The 20,242-nt window shown below is 37.8% G+C and overlaps 4 protein-coding genes across 4 annotated transcripts; all 4 read left to right on the forward strand.

Annotated features, from left to right (window-relative positions):
* Positions 1 to 3,842, forward strand: BUBR1 (BUB1-related (BUB1: budding uninhibited by benzymidazol 1)). Its single transcript, XM_011075749.3, has 11 exons — positions 1 to 296; positions 389 to 448; positions 1,260 to 1,404; positions 1,491 to 1,648; positions 1,803 to 1,884; positions 1,979 to 2,042; positions 2,131 to 2,185; positions 2,825 to 2,993; positions 3,070 to 3,152; positions 3,337 to 3,414; positions 3,502 to 3,842. The coding sequence occupies exons 1-11, from the start codon at positions 79 to 81 to the stop codon at positions 3,563 to 3,565; spliced, it is 1,176 nt and encodes a 391-aa protein (XP_011074051.1). The 5' UTR covers positions 1 to 78; the 3' UTR covers positions 3,566 to 3,842.
* A 735-nt stretch (positions 3,843 to 4,577) lies between these two features.
* Positions 4,578 to 5,758, forward strand: U2AF35B (Zinc finger C-x8-C-x5-C-x3-H type family protein). The gene has a single exon (XM_011075750.3). The coding sequence runs from the start codon at positions 4,728 to 4,730 to the stop codon at positions 5,577 to 5,579; it is 852 nt and encodes a 283-aa protein (XP_011074052.1). The 5' UTR covers positions 4,578 to 4,727; the 3' UTR covers positions 5,580 to 5,758.
* Positions 5,759 to 9,114: 3,356 nt separating this feature from the next.
* On the forward strand, positions 9,115 to 11,658 carry BZIP60 (basic region/leucine zipper motif 60). The gene is made up of 3 exons (XM_011075751.3): positions 9,115 to 9,903; positions 10,539 to 10,762; positions 11,196 to 11,658. Exons 1-3 carry the CDS (start codon positions 9,344 to 9,346, stop codon positions 11,450 to 11,452), a joined length of 1,041 nt encoding a protein of 346 aa, XP_011074053.1. The 5' UTR covers positions 9,115 to 9,343; the 3' UTR covers positions 11,453 to 11,658.
* A 1,505-nt stretch (positions 11,659 to 13,163) lies between these two features.
* On the forward strand, positions 13,164 to 19,673 carry LOC105158858 (Phosphofructokinase family protein). The gene is made up of 19 exons (XM_011075752.3): positions 13,164 to 13,426; positions 14,408 to 14,580; positions 14,738 to 14,850; positions 15,110 to 15,184; positions 15,270 to 15,383; positions 15,468 to 15,535; positions 15,740 to 15,823; positions 16,294 to 16,347; positions 16,567 to 16,647; positions 16,722 to 16,815; positions 16,894 to 16,967; positions 17,217 to 17,327; positions 17,412 to 17,456; positions 17,554 to 17,610; positions 18,004 to 18,108; positions 18,459 to 18,575; positions 18,728 to 18,831; positions 18,986 to 19,151; positions 19,298 to 19,673. Exons 1-19 carry the CDS (start codon positions 13,337 to 13,339, stop codon positions 19,421 to 19,423), a joined length of 1,851 nt encoding a protein of 616 aa, XP_011074054.1. The 5' UTR covers positions 13,164 to 13,336; the 3' UTR covers positions 19,424 to 19,673.
* Positions 19,674 to 20,242: the final 569 nt, after the last annotated feature.

The following is a 20,242-nucleotide window of genomic DNA, read 5'->3' on the forward strand; positions in this document are numbered from 1 at the left end:
CAAAACGTGCAGAGAAGAGCGAGAGAGCGAGAGAGAGAGAGAGAGAGTTGAAGAAAGGAGAGGACTTGGGGGAAAAGAATGGAGAGCAGCAAACTGGATGGAGCTGAATCTGTAGAATTGTTATTAGACCCAGAGACGGAGTTTTTGGCGTCCAAGGAAGAGACCGGAAACGAGTGGGAACTCTTTAAAGAAAACGTCCGCCCTTTGAAGCGCGGCCGCGACGTTCGTCTCCTCAACCACGCCCTCAAATCCCACTCCCATTCCCAGATCAAGAATTCACTTCTCCAGAATCGGAGGTGCTAAATGAGAAACATCCCCTTTCCTTTTTATGTTGATTTCTTCGGTTATGTACCCTTTTCTGAGGATTAATTGTTGATTTTTGGAGTAGGAGGTTGATTCAGGCCATTGACGAGTACACCGGAGACGACCCTCTTCAGCCCTGGCTCGAGTTAGTAATCGTTTCTCGGTGCAGCTTGATTTTGTCTGATCATTTAATGAAGTTCTGATTTTCTTTTTCTAGTTCTAGAAAATAAATCTAGAACTGCTATATACTTGTTTGGCTTGTCTACGTCAGAGACAGGATTTCACCCTCTAAATTCATAATTTTCGTTCTCTTTTTCATATCTATCCGTTCATTTATAATCTGAATTGCATTCTTAGTTGTAAATTTTTCTCATGAGGTCATGTGTAACGCTAGACCTGTTCTGCTCTGGCAAACTGGAACTTCATTTGTAGTTTTTGCCATGGTGAAAGGTGCTTTGGGTGCTTGGTTTCAAGTGGAAAAAGCAATAGCACCTTTAAGTTGTAACCCGTTGCTTGGCCATTCTAGAAACATGTGATTAATGTAGAGAAATTGGAAGTTGAGTATCATGGAATTACTTACTGGTGATTGAAGAATTAACTATTCGTTCAAATGATAAGTATTATTGTATTAATACCTCTTAATGTGGCAAATGAGCTGCAATTATCTGGAAGACTTACACTGTTTATGTGAAGAAGAATGAAACAGAGGCCCCACTTAGTTTGCAAAATTTGTTTTCTGCCAGTAGCATTGGAATGTCAAGAACTGAAATGGCATAGAAATGAATTACATGTTATATCATATTGATGATCTCTTGTGCAGTTGACTATTGTATGAATGATAATCTGAATCTTGTCATGGGCCTAGGTGTAATTTATATCAGTCGCTATTCAAGTGAGAATACAATTTACTGGATACACATATTTTTTCTGTGTTTGATATCGTTAAATTTTCAAAGGTGCATCAAATGGGTTCAGGAGGCTTTCCCTTCTGGCGGTGACTACTCCGGATTAGTAGTGATTTATGAACAATGTGTGCGCACTTTTTGGCATGAAGACCGTTACAAGGATGATCTTCGATACCTGAAAGTTTGGTTAGAATATGTAAGTATCTTCGTTGTTGTTTCCCTTGTGTACATACATTATTTTAAATGCTTATGATGGTTACTTTCTTGTTGAAATGTGAACAGGCTGAAAATTGTGTTGATGCTGAAGTCATATATACCTTTTTGGAGGCAAATAAAATTGGAGTGACACATGCATCATTCTACATTTTCTATGCCTTGCACATGGAACACAAGAATAAAAATAAAACTGCAAACGAAATCTTCAACCGTGGGCTATCTCTGTAAGCCTTTTTCCTTTTCCTTTTCCTTTGGGTTGGTGAGACCTGGTAGTTTATCATACTTGCTGCTAAGTTTGAAAATAAAAGCATTATTCTTTTGGTTGTCATAGTTCTTCTAATGCAACTGAGAAAGTGATCGTTCATGTCTGGGTATTAGGAAAGCTGAACCAATTGACAAATTGACGGCAGCCTACAAGAAGTTTTTTGCTCGTTCTATGAGACAACTGAAAGCAGCAGATGTATGCAAGTATTTGCTTATTGGATGCTTTTCCTGTTTACTTCCCGTGTTTCTCTGTTTGCTTAATTTGATAATTTTGTGCCCCTATTCCGCAGGAGGATGCAACAGAAAACCACTTACCAGCTCGAAGCTTTGGGACAGTATTGACTAGAGAAACAAGTAAGCTATTCATATATTTTTCTGACCATTGAAGTTCTTCTAGGTGACTTACAAAGATTTGTTGGCTAATACTTTGTTATGATAGCAGGAAACCAAACGCCAGAGAGTTCTGATCTTTTTAGGAAAAAACACAAACCTGACAGGTTAGAGTACACTATAGTTTATGGATGCAACTTGCTTTGCTAAATTTGTGATCTACTCCTAATCTATGTAGGATGGCTGTGGTAGTTGTCCTTATACTTTGTAATTCATATTAAACCTGCCTTCACCTCACTTTTGCTCATTCATTTTTGAGAACATGTAAACCAGTTGTTTACAACTCTACCTGCTGCTTAATTCCTTACTTTTTACCCCTGACATCAGATCAATATCTTAAGTAACTGTTGTACAGTTGATATCCGTATATCACTCCCGTACATTTCATCAGTAAAATAACTGCCCTTACTGCTGTACCATTGAAGATTTATTCCTCTTGCATTGCCACTACAGTAGTAGTTGATGAAATGACCATAGTGCTATGTAGTCCATGATACTTTCTTGACGGCAGTGTTTGAGATTGGGCCATGAATGATTGTCATACTGGAAGTTTTTGTTGGGAGACATGTTAATATCAGGGATATATGCTACTAGTTTTGGATAATGTGTTGCTTTAATACATTGCAAAAATGCTACTCCATGTTGCTTAAATTAGGATTGGTAAAATGAAATCCTCATATATATCTATAAACAAGACACTGTAGATGCTACATTGTGTTTTACAATTTTCAGTTTCTTTCTTTTAGGGCTCCTGGAACTACATTTTCCATTTTCAAGGACAATGGCAGTGGTTCGTTTTTGGGTCATCAGTCAGAAATGCCAAACTTAGACATAAAAACATGGCACTCACTTGGTGCTCGAGCAGAAAGAAACAAAGAGAATAATGCAATCCCATCAAAATGGACATCAAATAAGGTAAATACAACTCCCATCTACTTAACTCATCATCATGTCGCAGATGGCTTCATATGCTCAAAGTCACTTTTTACAGATTCCTCAGAGACCTGGTCAAAGAAGGGCAAGACCACCTCCGGGTCCATGCATTGAGATCTTTGTGGACAAGGAATCCCCAGAGTAAGTGTGAAGATACCGTGATTGCTCTCATTTGATTCTTAACAAGCATCAAACATTCATATCCATTGATCATTATATTATTTTGCTTTCTTTCTTTACCATTGCTGTTTTAAGAAACGAGCAGGGCCTTGTCAATTATATTCTGCATTTTGTGCTTACTGATGAAATCACTCATCTTTGGTAGACAACATAAGCAAGAAAATGATGATGACAAGTCTTCAGTTCTACAGCTCAGACCAGGGGACGGTAGAGATCTTAAGAAGTAAGTAGCAGTTTTTCTGAATTTAGTTTAAACCAATACATGCCACTGAGTTCTTCATTGCTGATGCAACTCAACTGTTCTTGGCAGAGAAACTGAGCTACTGAGGGAGAATCCGTTGCGCAATTTTCCTATAACTTCTCTGCCCAGATAGTTATATTCTTTGTTTTTTGTTGTCTTCGATGGATCACAGCTTACCACTCCAAAGCTTGATCTGTTTGTTGTTTGTTGTCTAAGTGAGAGAATATTTGTGTTTGAGTTTCATCTTTGCATTGAGTTCCACATAATTCTTGATGAGGTTGGGATTTTCTATATATATGTATGCAAATTGTACTCGGCGCATTCAACTTGTTATTTTGGATTAAATGCAACATATCCTCCTCCGGAAAAACAGAGATCTCATTTTTAAATGGGCATTTTCAATTTTACCAGATTCTGAAATTGTGTTCGTTGAAAAGGCCAACCGCATTGAAAATCTTGCAGTATAATCCGATTAAATTTGCCTTCTTTTATACGCTTGTGGGGCCTCATATTTTTTTTTGTCTTTCGTTTATATTTATGTTGTAGTCCTGCGTTTTTTTTTTTTTTTAATATATTAGTATAGAAGTATAGATTAAGAAAGTCGCATGCACTTTTTTTTTTTTTCCTTGAAAGAGAATTTTGACTATTATGTTTTTTCGTAGAGATAAATGTATAATCATATTAAATCAACCCCAAAAAAATAAAATTGTATAGTCATGTTATTTGTACAACATGTCAGAATTATAAGCAAATTTTCTTTAATATGGAGAACAAGTGAGGCGTCGTTTAAGGAAAAAGTAAAGAATAATTATATTCACACTCTTTGATATATAATCTATTTATATAAATTATTTTGTTTTTAAATAATTATATATACACCTAAGTAGTCGTTAATAATATTTATACATATTATTTTTTTATTTTTAAAAAAAGTATACATATATTTTTTAAAAATATTAATATTATTACATAAATTATTCATACTTCTTAATTGTAAAAAATAATTTTTATAATTAATTAAGAAAACAAGTATGATTTATATAATCAGATGGTAGATTAGGATTTGTAAATGTAATCATTACCAAAAACAGTTATATCCTAATACTTAAACGGAGGGGTACTTTCGTCAGTTTAGGTTATGGCTTTCTTCACCGTACGCCACTTCACTCGCACAACTCAACCTCGCTGCAATTTCCATTTCACCATTACACCTCCCTTCAAAAATTAGGGTTTCTGCACTTTCTCGAACCCTAATCAGATCCAACGATTAATCTATCTGATTCCAGTATCAAATTATGGCGGAGCACTTGGCCTCCATATTCGGGACCGAGAAAGACCGTGTCAATTGCCCTTTTTACTTCAAGATCGGCGCCTGCCGTCACGGAGACCGCTGCTCTCGCCTCCACAACCGTCCCGCCATTTCCCCGACGCTGCTGCTCTCGAATATGTACCAGCGGCCCGACATGATCACCCCAGGCGTTGACGCCCAGGGACAACCCATTGACCCCCGCAAGATCCAGGAACATTTCGAGGATTTCTACGAGGACATCTTTGAGGAGCTCAGCAAATTTGGGGAGATCGAGACCCTCAACGTCTGCGACAACCTAGCCGACCACATGATTGGGAATGTCTATGTCCAGTTCAAGGAGGAGGATCAGGCTGCCGCTGCTTTGAACGCCTTGCAGGGGAGGTTTTACTCTGGCCGTCCCATTATTGCCGACTTTTCGCCTGTCACCGATTTTCGCGAGGCCACCTGCAGGCAATACGAGGAGAATAGTTGTAATCGTGGGGGCTATTGCAATTTTATGCATGTCAAAATGATCGGTAGGGAACTGAGGAGGAAGCTGTTTGGCAGGCACCATGGCAGGTTTTGGGGGAAGCGGAGCCGCAGCAGGAGTGCGAGTCCACCGCAGCATTACCATAGGCGAGAGAGGGAGAGGGAGCGGGAGAGGGATCATGAGAGGCGGGATTATCGTGGTGGGGGAAGGAGGAGTGGAGGTGATAGATATGGAGGAAGGTATGAGAGTGAGAGGAGAAGGCATGGAGGTAGTCCAAGGAGGAGCAGGAGTCCAGTGAGGGAAGGGAGCGAGGAGCGCAGAGCTAGGATTGAGCAGTGGAATCGGGAGAGGGAGGAGAAGGGGCAGTGATACTGTTGGAACCCTTGCATCTTCTTGTCTTCCTTTGGGCATTGCTGTAGTTTGTTAGTGTAGAATGCTAGTCAGAAACTGCATGTGCACTTCTTTAGGACTATGTTTGTTTTTATACATGATAAGATAATGATTGAAGATTTAGTTAATACAACCTATGAGCTTTCGATTTTGTCTAACATGAATTGTCTCGGGAAGATTGCTAGTTTTGCTGTTGTTTTCATGAGACTTGCTTGCTTCTATAATGTGCTGCTTATATATATATATATATATATGTTTATTTTAGTTCTTAATTGTTGACAGAACTAGCAGTTTGTCTTACTTGTTTATTCGATTTCCATTTCTCATGTCCTTTGTGGTGATTGTGGATCCGTTTCATTTAAGTACAGATTTTTATTTGTGCACGCTCCTCTTCCAGATCCTTTGAAATATGGATGATTAGAATATGAATCTCCCAACCTGGAAAGCAATACCGAATTGTCCTTACCTTACATCACAGTTGATTGAAGGTGGTGTCAATCCTCGGTTAGCTCGTTCAAAATCCCCTTTCTAGCTATTACCTTTGCCAGAGGATTTTTCATTTATTTCTGAAGGCCTCCATCTAGCTGTCTAGCACCTTTTCTGATCGTTATATGGAAGATTACATATGAATCATTCCTAGTGAACTTATGCTTGTGCGGGGCATTCTGAAATGTTTGGCCTGCATGCTGGGGTAGCACCCTTCCTATATTAGGAACAATGGCTTGGTGAATAAAACGCACTAAAACCTTGGAGGATGTAATTGATAAAATGTATCTGAGAGGAGAATAAGCAAGATCTTTTAATGCAAAAACTGAATTCAAGTTAAGTTTCATTGTGGCTTATTGATGGAGTGACCCGCTTTTCACTGGTGATGTTGATGTGGACATTCAAATTCAAATCCCACCTGTAGCTGAACAACCTGTAGTCAGCAGAGCTATCGTTACTCAATTTTGCTGTTTTGTTTTGCAGCCATATGAAATGAGCTTACCGGTAAAATAGTCAGAACCTTCTTGTTTTCCTGAAGCTTATTTTGACTATGATTTGCTATATTATCTTTATTTCGTTCTAGTTGTCAGGCATCAGAAGTGGGCTTCCTGGCCTTGAATGAAGTATAATTTCTATAGTTTCGTCAATGTCCATCTTGTCTTTTTTATGATTCTGTCAAGATTACTGTTGTTTGGATAAACCGAGCATAGTTGTGTTGGCACATCTCAACATGGTGCATCACATGTCTGTATATGCATGCATCCTCATCGAGACTTGGTATTGAGGATGCCCATTGTAGAGCAATAAATTTGATTAGAAGTCTTCAAACTGACTCAACTTCTTAATTGTTTATTCTAGCATCAGCTATGGTACGTAAGGATATTTTGATTTGGCTGTTGATTCCACCAACATACCTTTTCTGCTTTGGATATTGATGCTGAAGGAATTCCTTTACCTGCCGGAAAACTTGCCATTTTTTGGTCCTTCTTGTCATGAGATGCAAATCTCCGTATTAGCTCAGCAGAAGTCTATATCTGTTACTGAATTTGCACGAGAGAAAACTAGCACTCATGGTGTTTGTTTCTTTATTTTTCCCCCCATTTTAGATTGGACATCTCCACGTTGATAACATGCAGTTGTGCCCATCACATGTCGTCCTGTATTATATGCGTCCTCCTGATCATATTTTCCAGGTGAATACCGAGTCAAAGCAGGGGTTTCAAATTTGCCGAGCAGCTTCTTATATTCTCTTTCTTGCTGGGAAGATTAACCTGACTTCACAGTCATTTCCTTTTGTTTCCAGATTTATAAACGAAATCTACCTGGGTGCAGTCAAAGGATGCTGATGGTTGAAATTTCGCTTCCTTTTTGCACTTTCTCCTTTCCCCTGCAAGGTAAATAATCTACTTATCCCTCTGAATAAGAAGTACTGAATTCCTTCTGCACATGAAAGGAGAATGTGGTTTTTTCTGGCTATGATCGGAAGACCACCATATTGTAGTTCACCACTGAGTGTTGAGATCAGATATAGAACGATCATTTTGTTTTCTACATCGCCTCTCACTTCGTTGAACTTGCTCTTTTGTCACTCCTAGCAATGTATAGTTTCCACATAGCACTTTCAGAATCTCTCTCTGCTTGTACCATAATTTCTAGGAGCAGCACTAGATGAAGTATTGGAACTCAGAAGCTCACACTATCCAGCAGGAGTCAGAGAGCAGAACTAGCTATAATACAAGTCCCTTGGGGGGACAACCCAATGAGGGGTGGCAAATGGATGTGTTGGGTTGAAAATGGGTCCAAATGAATGGATTCAAGATGGGTTCGGTTGAGGATAGGTCGGTCCGGATTAGTTTCAACTGTTGTATTAATTTGAATTATAAAAGTTTTTAAAATTTTCATACTATATATTTTTTTTAAAAAAAGAACAGTATCTGGATTATAAAAAGACGTAAAGTTGCCAGAGTACACAATTAACATCTGGATTTGAAATAACTGTTAATATACCCGGTATTTGTCATAATTCACAAGAACATTCAATCACTCTTGGTAGGAGGGGGAAGGGTTAAAAGATTTACCTGGTGTAACATATAATATTGTTCGAGGAACCCTAGATGCTGTCGGAGTAAAGGATCGTCGACAAGGGCGTTCTAGTGCGTTTTAAATTCCTATCCAAGATTCCTATCAAAAATTTTAAATAGTTAAGCTTGACTAATATATGAAATTGATTAAATTTATTTAAAATTAAATTGTAAAAAGAACATCAAATGAAATTGAATGCAAGTTCAAACAAATAAAAAAAAGATATTCAAAGTTAAAACATGTTTTTCATACTTAATTTTTTTTTTTATCAATTCTTCAATTTTCGTTCATATCTCAAATCTATTTCGAGTGCATATTAATTAATAACACTCTATTATTTTAACCAAGTTAAGATTATTATTTATATTTCAACAATGACTAATTTGCCAAGTTAAAAATTCAACTAAATTTTATTTTGTTGACCACAAGTCCAAAAAATATTTTAATAAATTAATTTAGTTATACTTATCGGTGAAGTCATACAAAAAACGTGTAGAATTGCTTCTTTAAAAAAATCTATTATTTGTATTTGATGTAAATTTAAAATTAAAAAAAAGAAAAATTATCACACTTCTTATGAAAAATATAACAAAAAATTTAATGAGTAAAATTCAGATCGGAATTGTTTTAAAGTGTGATAAAATATATAAATAACAACTATAGATATTTAGTGAATGGAGGTGCAGGGAGAGTTGTTACCACACGTTGATACATCTAAGACAGTTCATGACTTCAAATTCAAAATCGCACTTCATCATTTCATGTCTACTAACCACGACTCTGGTTTGGAGTTTCCTGAACCGGGGAGCTCCCTCACTTTACTGGTGGGTGCACTACACCACTTTTGGGACCTTGATTTTTGATTGGCTGAATGACGTGTTTCTCACCCCGTAATGCCTAGAGTTTGATCTGTCTTACATGGACGGCTCAGATCATTCCCCACTTCTCCTTGCCCGCGAAGCAAGCGGGAAGTATCCGGGCAACTTCTCCAGCGCTTGCTCCATAAAGAACTCTGAAACCCAAACCTCAGACTGTTCTTCACAGCGATAGCCGAACCCCTTTTCTTCATCTTTCTTGTAAATTCCGCTCTCTGAACATTTTTCTTTATTCCTTTATTTTTTTATTTTTAGTTTCTTGTCTTTGCAAAGCTGTTTTTCGTGTTCAATCTGGCTGTAATGGTTGATGATGGGTTTGTGGAAGGTGAACTAGTAATCGACTGGGACCAGCTGTTCGAAAACATACCCGATGACTTGAATTTCGATTTCGGCGGTTTGCCCGCCGCGGATGGGGTCTCTACCTCGCCTGATTCGGGTCTTTCTTTCTCCATTGATGACATAGAGCAGTATCTTATGAGCGATGACTGTAATCATGCAGAGGAGAAAGATCAGGAGATTATAGTTGATGGGTTTTTGTCGGAGGTGCTTCTAGATTTGTCACCCGGGCCCGGGTCGGATCGGTCTAAGGATTCTTCTCCCAGCCCCGAGTTGGTGGAGGTTGAGACGGACCAAGAGGGAAAAGATGAAGACAAGCCCCATCAGGAGTCCCTGGAGGTTGACACAGACCAAGAGGGGAAAGATGACGACAAGCCCCGTCAGGAGTCCGTTGAGGTGGAGACGGACCAAGAGGGGAAAGATGAAGACAAGCTCCATCAGAATGGGGTGGAGAGTCCGCAGACAGAGGAGAACAATGACGCTGTAGATGATGATGATGATCCCGCTGCGAAGAAACGCAAGAGGTATCATTTCTCAGCTTCAGTTGTACCCAAAATTGATGTTTAATTGTTGTCAATTGTCATTTGTTTGCGTTTGGATATCTGTTGGAGGAAACTGCTGAATTTAGATGCATTTGATTTGGCCTGTATAGTTGGCGTGAAAGGCATTTCATTACCTGTTATACTGAGTAATTTCTCATGTTATTTTTGTTTGATTCTGTAGTCTCTAGGATATTCTACCTTTTGTTATGAATCTAAAATCTTGATCAAAAGAGTGGTGCCGACACCGCCAGATATGCTCTTTAGCACTCCATGGTACATATTTCGTCCCTGTTTCTGTGTCGTGTGTGTATATGCGATGTACATAGAATTTGACAGTCGAATGATGTCTTGAGATGGTGTATTTACTGTTCTTTTTCTTTTTGAAAATGGCTATTGGTATCTATATGAATGTAAATGTATACTTTGATTAAAGCTGGCATCAGCGCTTGCTTTACATGATTTTGAGTCTGTCTAAGGCATTCCGTTTGTAGTGTTTGACAAATCTTGTTGTTGGGCTTCCTTTTATGGTTTTGCCTCTTCTCGCAAGGAGGAGATTGAGGGAGCGGGTTTGATTGTGTGAAGGTGCATAATTGGGTTTATATCATATGGTCTTCCAGGCAAATGAGGAATAGGGATGCAGCGGTGAGATCACGAGAAAGGAAGAAGATGTATGTGAGGGATCTTGAGATGAAGAGCAAGTATTACGAAGCAGAATGCAAGAGGCTGGGGGCTTTGCTCCAGTGTTGTCTTGCTGAGAATCAAGCATTACGGCTATCCTTGCACAATACGAAGGCATTTGATGCATCCATGTCCAAGCAGGAGTCTGCTGTGCTCCTTTTGGGTAAGGATTTTAACTTATCTATGTTGTTTTTTGTATTATGCCGTTATAGAATATTATATGCTGATCAAAGTACTAATTTCATGAAATGCTATTATAAGGGTATGTTTGCTTCATAATAAGCTCCGCAGTGATGAATGCGTTTGAAGGGAAATGAATTATGTGTATAGTCTGTGGTTTGTCCATATAGAGCAGTATCATGCATTTTTATATGTTTATTCTGATCACTTGAAATGCTATGGACTGTATTGAATTTCATGTTTCAGTTCTTTTGCTTCAAACTGCTATTGCGTAATGGCAATGCTATATATGGCTGTGATAGATCTTGGCATCTCAAAGAGACGTGCATTTTGTTCTTTTTATAATTTATTCACTTCACCCTCTTCTCCCCTTAAAAACGAAGAGGTGGGTTTAATGGTATCTGCTGTATATGCAGAATCCCTGCTGTTGGGTTCCCTGCTTGGGTTCCTGGGCATCATATGCCTGTTAATTCTCCCCAGCCGGCTCCTGTCAACTCTGGGACAGGGTCTTCTGGCAAACACAGGCATCACTGTGTGGGGAAGCGTGGCTCCAAGAAACGCAGTAAGTAATGATTTCAAGGTTTTATTTCGTTCATTTATGATGGGGAAGAGATGCAAAGCTTCAAGATCAAGGATGAAGTTATTGTCTGCTACAGAGGCCACCGTCTTCTAATATAACTTCTGGGATGAAGCCCATTAGCAACAGTTTCCTACTAGTTGCGCTGCCACTCCCTCCCTCCTTGATATCAATTATCACAATAAAAAGTAGTTTTGTAGATTAAGAGTCAGAATATGTATTTGAACCAGGTTTTTTCATCTCATGTTAATGTACTAATATGGAGAACTACTTATCTATTTTCAACTCCTTAGCTTTTAAAATCGCTGTTCTACGGTGCTGTCTGTAAGCCTTTCTCACACCAGCTGACGAATCTCAGAGTTGGTGAACTCCAAAGCATCTCTGCCCCCAATCCCAATCTGGCAAATTCCCTCTGCATGGCGATAATCATGCAATGATGAATGTGATTTTCTTCCTTTCGGTTGCATGCAGATGGATGCAACTGAAATAATGTGTAAATGGTATAGTATATCACAAATGGATAGCATCTCTAGAAGCAGATTAGGTCTTATGGAGTTCTCAAACTCGTTCTATTTTCATCTTTTAATAGTTAAAGAAAAGACATATTTTCACCGATGCTTATATAATCACTTGAAAATGGTCCATTCAAATTATTCCATCATGATATACGATTTTGAGTTTGCTGTGATTGGTGTATATCAATTTATGGTGGTATGTGTGGTAAAATGGTAAAGGAATGGGTAACTGGGAATATTCGGTGCCCAAGTGTCATTTTAATTTGAAGGATGAGCATATTCTATTGGATGATTCCATTCAATCTGTTTTGCTTAAGAAGGTAAATTAGTCTATACATTACCAACCGCAACGTGAATCTCTTTCAGCTGAATTACGGTCATTATCAAGTCAAGAGTAAAAGAGAATCAAGTCTTTTTAGGTAGTATAAAGTAAGCGGATCACACCAAATATTCACTGAAGATAAACTCAGACACAAAATGTGACCTGAGGAGATGATGTGTGCCAATATACATTGGGTTTGAGACAGTTAATGGTCTCAACGTTTTTTGCGAATTTTGTGGTATTGTCTTTAATGTCTAGGATATAAGATTTTTAAGATTATAAATCACTTAGACTTATCGTTTGTCATAATTGTAAATTTATAGTTTTTGGTTTGAATCAAATTTTCTGTTGTCAAAATTCAGTTCTTTGTTATAATATTATTGCAAAGAGAGAGAGAGAAACGCTTTTTGGTTGAATTGAAATCAAACATGTAGTCAATTTTCAACTCGCCTATATCTTGTATGTGATTTTGTGTAAAAATAAATAGATATGTTGACTTAATTTGACATGAAATGACAAATTTATTCGTATCATTTAATGTTTTTCTAAATTGTAAAAAGAGGATCTCTCTTTTTTAACCTCAATTCCATTTGAGAAAGGAAGCATTCTTACATATTGTCCACTTGAGCCATCGATTGCCAATTTTTATATGTATTAAAAAAATTTGTATATATTAAACCTTATAAACTTGTGAAAATACTACTGTATGGATCAAAGTTATTTATATTAAATTAATTATAGAGTAAGTATTCATGTAATTATTTTTTGTATAGTAATTCACTCATTATGTAAATTTATTGGAATTAAATTCAAACAAATTTAGACTAGAGTTGTTTCCTCACAAGTGACAAATAGTGGGAGGGCAATTTAGTCAATTGGAGAGGAAGGGAGAAGGGCATAGTGTTATTTACGCGAAAACAAGGGGCAGCGCTCCGCGGAAGGTTAAACAGGTGGCTTGGTTGGTAGCTCCGCCCCCTTCCCATTTTCTTTTATATATATATATATATATAACATATATATTCGGACATTTGCATTGAGTGAGAGAGAGAGAAAGCAGAGGAGAAAGGTGTGAAGTAGTAGGTGCGTGTGTGTATTCACAGTTAGTTCAGAGTTGAGAATCACAGAGGAAAATCTGGTGAGGAGATGGATTCTGATTTCGGAATACCAAGGGAGCTTTCTGATCTGCAGAAGCTTCGATCTCAGTACCAGCCCGAACTCCCGCCCTGCCTGCAGGTTTGTGTGCTTCATTCAGTTTTGATGTTGCGGTGTAGGACTCATTGTTTGGTTGCCTGATTCCTGAGGATTGATTGTGTGAATTGAGATTTAGTGAGGATTTTTGTGGAGTTGATGGTTTTAGTGCCACTTGTACATGCTGACGTCCACGGGGACTAGATCTGATGTGATTGGATCTGATGGATTCATCTATTTTGTGTCGTTCATGCACTTTGGATGCAACGTGTCTCCTTGTTTTATTCAGCATCATGCTGTGAGATACTTCTTCTTCTTTTTTTTTTCTTTAAAGAAGAAGATTTTTATGTTTGGTAGAATAAATGTGAAGGATCGTGAAGTTTACTAGCCTATGATTTTTAGTAGTCAGTGTTTTGGTCAGAATTGTTTTGGCAGGAGAAGATAACTTTTTTCTTTGCTACGATCTATGAGCCTGTAGTATTTGGAACATTTTGCCTGATAATAATGGATAATTTGGTTGTCGATTGTGCAGTACTTTTACATTTAATGTTGTTTTTTTAGATTGATGTAGTTCGGTACAAGGCTAATTAATTGCCGCTCATGTATGCTGTAGACAAACGAGGGGGTTAGCATGGCAAAAAAGTGGCTTCCATGTACAGTAAATCGCTGCTGGAATTTTATTTTTCTTTGGATTAATATAGGTCTATTGTCTAGCCTCAATAAATACTGACATTTATGTTACATTTTTTAAGTAAAATTCTTGACTTATCTTTTGTTTTAAAAGTGCGTCGCATTCTCAAGCATTTCACTGAACGTAGTTGTTGGCTTAGTTTGGGTCTACTATATTATGATTGTATTTGCTCTAAAGTGTTCAAGTTCTAATTTTTATCCCGTAGACATGCCTTCTTTATAAATGTATGCAAAAGCCATTCATGTACTTTACTACTTTGTACTTTTACGTGATTGAACATGGTCTTTAATGTCTTCAGTTCATCTTTTCACAACTTCTGCCATTGAAATGGACAGGGAACTACGGTACGTGTAGAGTTTGGTGATGCAACCATAGCTGCAGATCCGTCCGGCGCTCACACCATAAGTAGGTCTTTTCCTCACACTTATGGTCAACCTATAGCACACTTCCTGAGGGCAACTGCTAAGGTTCCTGATGCTCAAATAATTACCGAGCATCCCGCAGTTAGGTATCCACTGTGCAATTCTATTATCTAATGGGTTTGTTGGCTAATTGTATTTGGTTTTTATCAAAATTTATAGCAAACCTAATTTGCATGTCAACTTTATGCTTACAAGGTTTATGTATCTTCCACCAAGTTAAATTACTTTTTGGTTCCATCTCAGGGTAGGAGTGGTTTTCTGTGGTAGACAATCTCCTGGAGGACATAATGTTGTTTGGGGTCTTTTGGAAGCTCTAAAAGTTCACAACCCCGAAAGTGTTTTGCTTGGATTTTTGGGTAAGGAGTCAAATCTATTTTGTTTGATTGATGGTGTTCCCTTATCTTCTTCAAATCTTAGGCTTGGAGTTCTCTGGCCTGCATGTGATCGCATACCTGTTGTGGTTAATCAGCCAGTTAGCATTTTTCTGTAGTAATTTCCTTGCATGAGCAACCCCTTTTGTACACATGATTAGATCTACCTTTAGTTAAGACTAACATTTTAAAGTCATTTGGGGTTGGTACCCTAACATTTTAAAGTAATTTGTGTGTGTACCAGGTGGTTCTGAAGGTTTATTTGCACAGAAAACTTTGGAGGTTACTGATGAGATTCTTGCAACCTACAAAAATCAAGGTATTTATGATAATAGACATGTATATCCTTACATAGAAGTTGAATTTTCAGATTAGCTTTTGCTGATATGACTTATGCTGTGAAGGTGGTTATGATTTGCTGGGACGGACAAAAGATCAAATTAGAACAACTGAGCAAGTAAATGCAGCACTTAATGCATGCACAGCTTTGAAACTTGACGCGCTCGTCATTATTGGAGGTATCCTTGTAATGATCTTAAAGGCCTTTGAAGGCTATGTATGTCATCTCAGTTTCCTGACAGTCCTATGTTTTGCTTGTGAAGGTGTGACATCAAACACAGACGCAGCCCAGCTTGCAGAAACTTTTGCAGAAAGGAAGTGCCCGACCAAGGTATATTACATAATACATAGGTTTGATTGAACATATTGTTTGGTTCAGTTCACTTTTTAGTTGGTCCTCAACCTCAATGTTCTAAATTGTCTTATGTAGGTTATATGTCTTTAACCATCAACTTTTGGTCTATTTTTGTGTTCATATGGCTTTTGTCATTTTTTATGACTATTGCTGAGCATAGTCTACGGTAAATATCTACAGGTGGTGGGAATTCCTGTTACTTTGAATGGAGATCTTAAAAACCAATTTGTTGAGACAAATGTGGGTTATGACACAATATGTAAGGTAATGGACTCTGTTCCCAATTTCTTGTATACATTCTTTCGTCTCTTGTCTTCATTAATTTGTTTTGCCTGGCTTGCTTTTTCTTACAACTCTCTCTCCCTCCCCCCTTTCTGGCTGTGGGGTGTTAAAACAAGATTGTAATGCGAGCTCGTATGAATTTTTGCACTTTTATGGCCATTTTACTATTTTTCCATTATTCATCGACGCTTGGAAGGACATGGACATCGATTTGAAGAACGATCTTGTTTTGACTTAGCATAAGAGAAAGTATCATCTCGTTATCTCTTATAATAAGGCATGACATCTATGTGCATTAGCTTCCTTGACTGCATCCTTGATGGATTAATTTGGTACCTCTTGTTGTAGGTTACCATGATATTTAGCTAAAAGCTCCCCAAAAATATTAAAATGTCAGGCTATTCTCCTCTTAGAAAATTAAATAATGTTCGGGCTTCCTTTACTTATTTCAGGTTAATTCCCAGCTTATTAGCAATGTCTGCACTGATGCACTCTCGGCAGAGAAGGTAAATGATACATTTCTCTATGTACTCCTGCATCTTGTTCTTCACCATTTCCTTCTGGAGGTTCTGTACATCAGTGCCTGGCTTCTCTACTCGCTACCTGCTAGTGCTTTTTGTCTTTGGAAGACATTATGTGCTCTGCATGGTTCTTTTTCATGTTCAGTCTTGTTCACAGAGTCTAAATGCCCTTTTCTTTTTCCTTCTCTCGTTGTCTACTTGCAGTATTATTATTTTATCCGACTCATGGGGCGGAAGGCATCTCATGTTGCACTGGAGTGCACACTCCAGTCTCATCCCAATATGGTTTGTATGATTGCTTTTGTCAGTTTATGTCAAAATCCATTCTTTTTATTTAAGGAGCTTTTATGATCTTGCAGGTGATTCTTGCTGAAGAGGTGGCTGCATCAAAGCTTACACTTTTTGACATCACTAAGCAAATATGTGATGCAGTTCAAGCTAGGGCTGAACAAGGTAGAATTCATCAGGGTTCTTATTAGTCTCGAAGTGTTTGTAGCTATCCATTGCTTCCTGACAGGTTCTTTTTTTCAGATAAATACCATGGCGTCATCCTATTGCCAGAGGGGCTCATAGAAAGCATTCCTGAAGTCTTTGCACTGTTGCAGGTAATAATTGGCTTTATGCTCTTCAGTTAGTTTTCTCCACTTGCCCCGTACCCTTCACATGCTCTTCAAAATATCTATGTACACCTAGTGAGCCTTTGGCCTCCCTAACCCAAATTAAAGCGCTCTTTGGGAGCTTAGGTTCTTTAGAGAAAACTGGAGCATTGAGAGCTTAGATATTTTTTGTGGTAGTTTCATTTTACACGTGTGCAAGGTTGTCATGCATCCATTTCCAATTATTGTACCTCCCAGGAAATTCATGGTTTGCTCAGGCAAGGTGTCTCTGCTGATAATATCTCTGCCCAACTGTCTCCGTGGGCATCTGCATTGTTTGAATTCCTGCCACCATTTATAAGAAAACAGGTACTTCTGAATGTATTTCTTTGTTAAGATTATTTTATTTGTCTGTCTTATCTTGCTAACCCTGAAGTTAATATTGTGTTGTAGCTCCTCCTTCACCCAGAATCCGATGATTCCGCACAGCTATCTCAGGTAATTGCATGTGATATTGCTATTTAATCTTAGCAAAATATGAAATTGTCAAAGTTCTTTTTTGCAAGTAAAATTTATTTTTCATCTTCTCTCACAGATTGAGACGGAAAAACTCCTAGCTCATCTTGTTGAAGCAGAAATGAACAAACGCTTGGTAAGTAACTATTTGTGCACATCCATTCTCCATAATAACTAGTATATCATTCTCAAACTCAAGAGAACTTTGGTCTATCAAGCATTTAATTCTTATCTGGGAAGATATTGGCTACATGGATATTAGTTCCAGTTTGTCCTATCAAGTCAAAAATCTTCTTTACATTGTCTTTTATATGTATGGAGTATCTGTCTGATTTCCTGCTCCGCTTACTGGTTTCTTTTGTTACTTGGTATGAGAATTTCTCAGAAGAAAGCACTTCTTGCCAAGTTGTCTCAACTGATTTGGGTTATTGATTTCAATCTCAACTTCACATTGTTTTGTTTAGACTGGAATTACTTCCTTTTATTTTTAGATTGGTATTTTGTTGCATCTAACTGTATCTTTGTGCAGAAAGAAGGAACCTACAAGGGAAAGAAATTTAACTCCATCTGCCATTTCTTTGGTTATCAAGCTCGGGGATCTTTGCCCTCAAAATTTGATTGTGATTATGCCTATGTGAGTTCTGCTTTTGATTAAATTCTAGCCTTTTGTTTCTTACTGTTACAACTAAAGTTAGAGCTGTGGTGGGAGTATTAGGGCCAGCATCAGGGTAGTGCTCTGGTGGTTGAACCTGTGGCTGATGTTTTGGGTGGGATGGGGGAAGGGGTGTGTTGTTTGTGCAAGCATGCATGCGTACTCTCTTTTGGAGACAGAGTTTTGTCCCATAATACATATTTGTGATTAGATTTTTCAGGGGCTAGGGACTTGCATGCTTCGTTTTTGGAGTTTTTCCTATTTCTCTCTTATAAGAATGAAATTTGGATTTGTTAGCCAGAAGAGTGAAAGTAATAATAATGTTATCACAGGTGCTTGGTCATATCGCTTATCACATTCTTGCGGCTGGTTTGAATGGTTATATGGCAACTGTAACCAACTTGAAGAATCCTGTGAACAAGTGGAAGTGTGGTGCTGCTCCTATAACAGTATGATTTTTGTTCTTATCACTCGTTACTTGTGGCAAATTCTACCTGGAGAATTACTGAACAATATATTTTCACCACATGTCCTGTTCTTCTCCCAATCTATGAAATTCATAAAGATCCAGTGAAAGTTTAACTTATTATTTACATCTCAGGCTATGATGACTGTTAAGCGCTACGGTCGTGGTCATGGGGCTTCAACCCTTGGAAAACCAGCTTTGCATCCAGCAACTGTCGATTTGAAGGGCAAAGCTTACGAGTATGTCATTATTTGTCTTTCTCTCCTGTGCTTTGTTCTCTCAAACTAAAATATATATTTGGGGGTTGGTTTATTTATAATTTTTTATCTTTTTATCCGTGACGAAACACTACCTCGTGCTTTCTGTTAAGCCAGCGTTAACATTTTTTGCTAGGTTGTTGAGGCAAAATGCCATCAAGTTTTTGATGAACGATGTCTACAGAAACCCAGGACCCCTTCAGTTTGATGGTCCTGGTGCTGATGCTAAGGCCGTATCCCTTTGTGTCGAGGATCAGGATTACATGGGCCGCATTAAGAAATTGCAAGAACATCTCGACAAGGTTCTGCTCTTCCCCAATGAGTCCTGTTCTAATCCTTGCATCATTTCTCAATTGGCTGCATACAGATGCGACGACCCTCTTGCATCTTTATTTAGTTTCTTTTGTTTCTTGAATAATGGTTTAATCTCACTTTTTTCATTTTCCAGGTTCGCTCCATAGTGAAACCAGGATGTTCCCAAGACGTTCTTAAAGCTGCTCTGAGCGCCATGGCTTCTGTGACTGATATTCTCTCTGTCATGTCGTCACCTTCGACTGGGGGTACTCCCTTCTAGAAGTACATACTACTTCTCTTGCTACGGCAACACTTAATGTGGTGCTAATGCCTACCAAGTTCGTTTTGAGATTCAGTGTTGTATTGTCACCTAATTAAACTAACAACATACGAAAGTTTGTTACTCTTTAGAAGGATCAGACGACGGTTGCGAACCCATTTTTGTGTTCATGGTTTCAGACTTTCTTGCTTTGTGTAACATATGACATTGAGAATAATTTGTGAAGAGTTTCTCCGGCAATTCGTGGAAATTCTTTGTCTTGGCTGTGATGACCAGCTTGTGAACATGGAGACGCGATATAATTTCATGGAGGGTTTAAATCAATTTGTACTCCACTTTTAATCTAAAGTTCTCACTTATCAAAAATAAAATTTAATTAAGAAATAAACATATAATGAATTAATGTACAAAATACTAAAATATATTGGCGTATTGAAATTTTGATACGGTTCAATCCGATTAATCGAAATGAACACCCCTAGTTCAAATTTTAATGAAAGTGATACGATTACAACTTCGAGTTTTTTAAAAGAAGAGCAAGAGTAATTCCAAAAAGAAATATAAAAGAAAGCATAATTTTTCATTTTTAAAGGTGATTAATTTATTATCCATTATAATATCGTATAATAATATGAAACTTACTATATAGAATAAATATATAGCAATATTTCAAAATCATATATTTTTCAAATCTTTTAATACAAAATAATATTTCTTCCATCCAAATAACATTTTGTTTCTTTTTTTTTAATTTTGTGGGAAAATTATGAGGGTAGAATGGGAATTATAGGAATAGGAGAGTTCTGCAATTCCATCCGT

This window comes from Sesamum indicum, linkage group LG3 (assembly GCF_026168435.1).
Source record: "Sesamum indicum cultivar Baizhima isolate 11 linkage group LG3, ASM2616843v1, whole genome shotgun sequence".
Taxonomy (NCBI): domain Eukaryota; kingdom Viridiplantae; phylum Streptophyta; class Magnoliopsida; order Lamiales; family Pedaliaceae; genus Sesamum; species Sesamum indicum.

What these genes read in the sequence shown, in the direction of transcription:
- LOC105158858 (XM_011075752.3), top strand. Translation starts at nt 13,337, where the DNA reads ATGGATTCTGATTTCGGAATACCAAGGGAGCTTTCTGATCTGCAGAAG. An exon ending in CGCGCTCGTCATTATTGGAG is followed by an intron (nt 15,384 to 15,467) that starts GTATCCTTGTAA and finishes TTGCTTGTGAAG; the next exon opens with GTGTGACATCAAACACAGAC. An exon ending in TTGATTGTGATTATGCCTAT is followed by an intron (nt 18,109 to 18,458) that starts GTGAGTTCTGCT and finishes ATGTTATCACAG; the next exon opens with GTGCTTGGTCATATCGCTTA.
- BUBR1 (XM_011075749.3), top strand. Translation starts at nt 79, where the DNA reads ATGGAGAGCAGCAAACTGGATGGAGCTGAATCTGTAGAATTGTTATTA. An exon ending in AGTATTGACTAGAGAAACAA is followed by an intron (nt 2,043 to 2,130) that starts GTAAGCTATTCA and finishes TTATGATAGCAG; the next exon opens with GAAACCAAACGCCAGAGAGT. An exon ending in GTGGACAAGGAATCCCCAGA is followed by an intron (nt 3,153 to 3,336) that starts GTAAGTGTGAAG and finishes CATCTTTGGTAG; the next exon opens with ACAACATAAGCAAGAAAATG.
- BZIP60 (XM_011075751.3), top strand. Translation starts at nt 9,344, where the DNA reads ATGGTTGATGATGGGTTTGTGGAAGGTGAACTAGTAATCGACTGGGAC. An exon ending in GCTGCGAAGAAACGCAAGAG is followed by an intron (nt 9,904 to 10,538) that starts GTATCATTTCTC and finishes ATGGTCTTCCAG; the next exon opens with GCAAATGAGGAATAGGGATG. An exon ending in GTCTGCTGTGCTCCTTTTGG is followed by an intron (nt 10,763 to 11,195) that starts GTAAGGATTTTA and finishes CTGTATATGCAG; the next exon opens with AATCCCTGCTGTTGGGTTCC.
- U2AF35B (XM_011075750.3), top strand. Translation starts at nt 4,728, where the DNA reads ATGGCGGAGCACTTGGCCTCCATATTCGGGACCGAGAAAGACCGTGTC.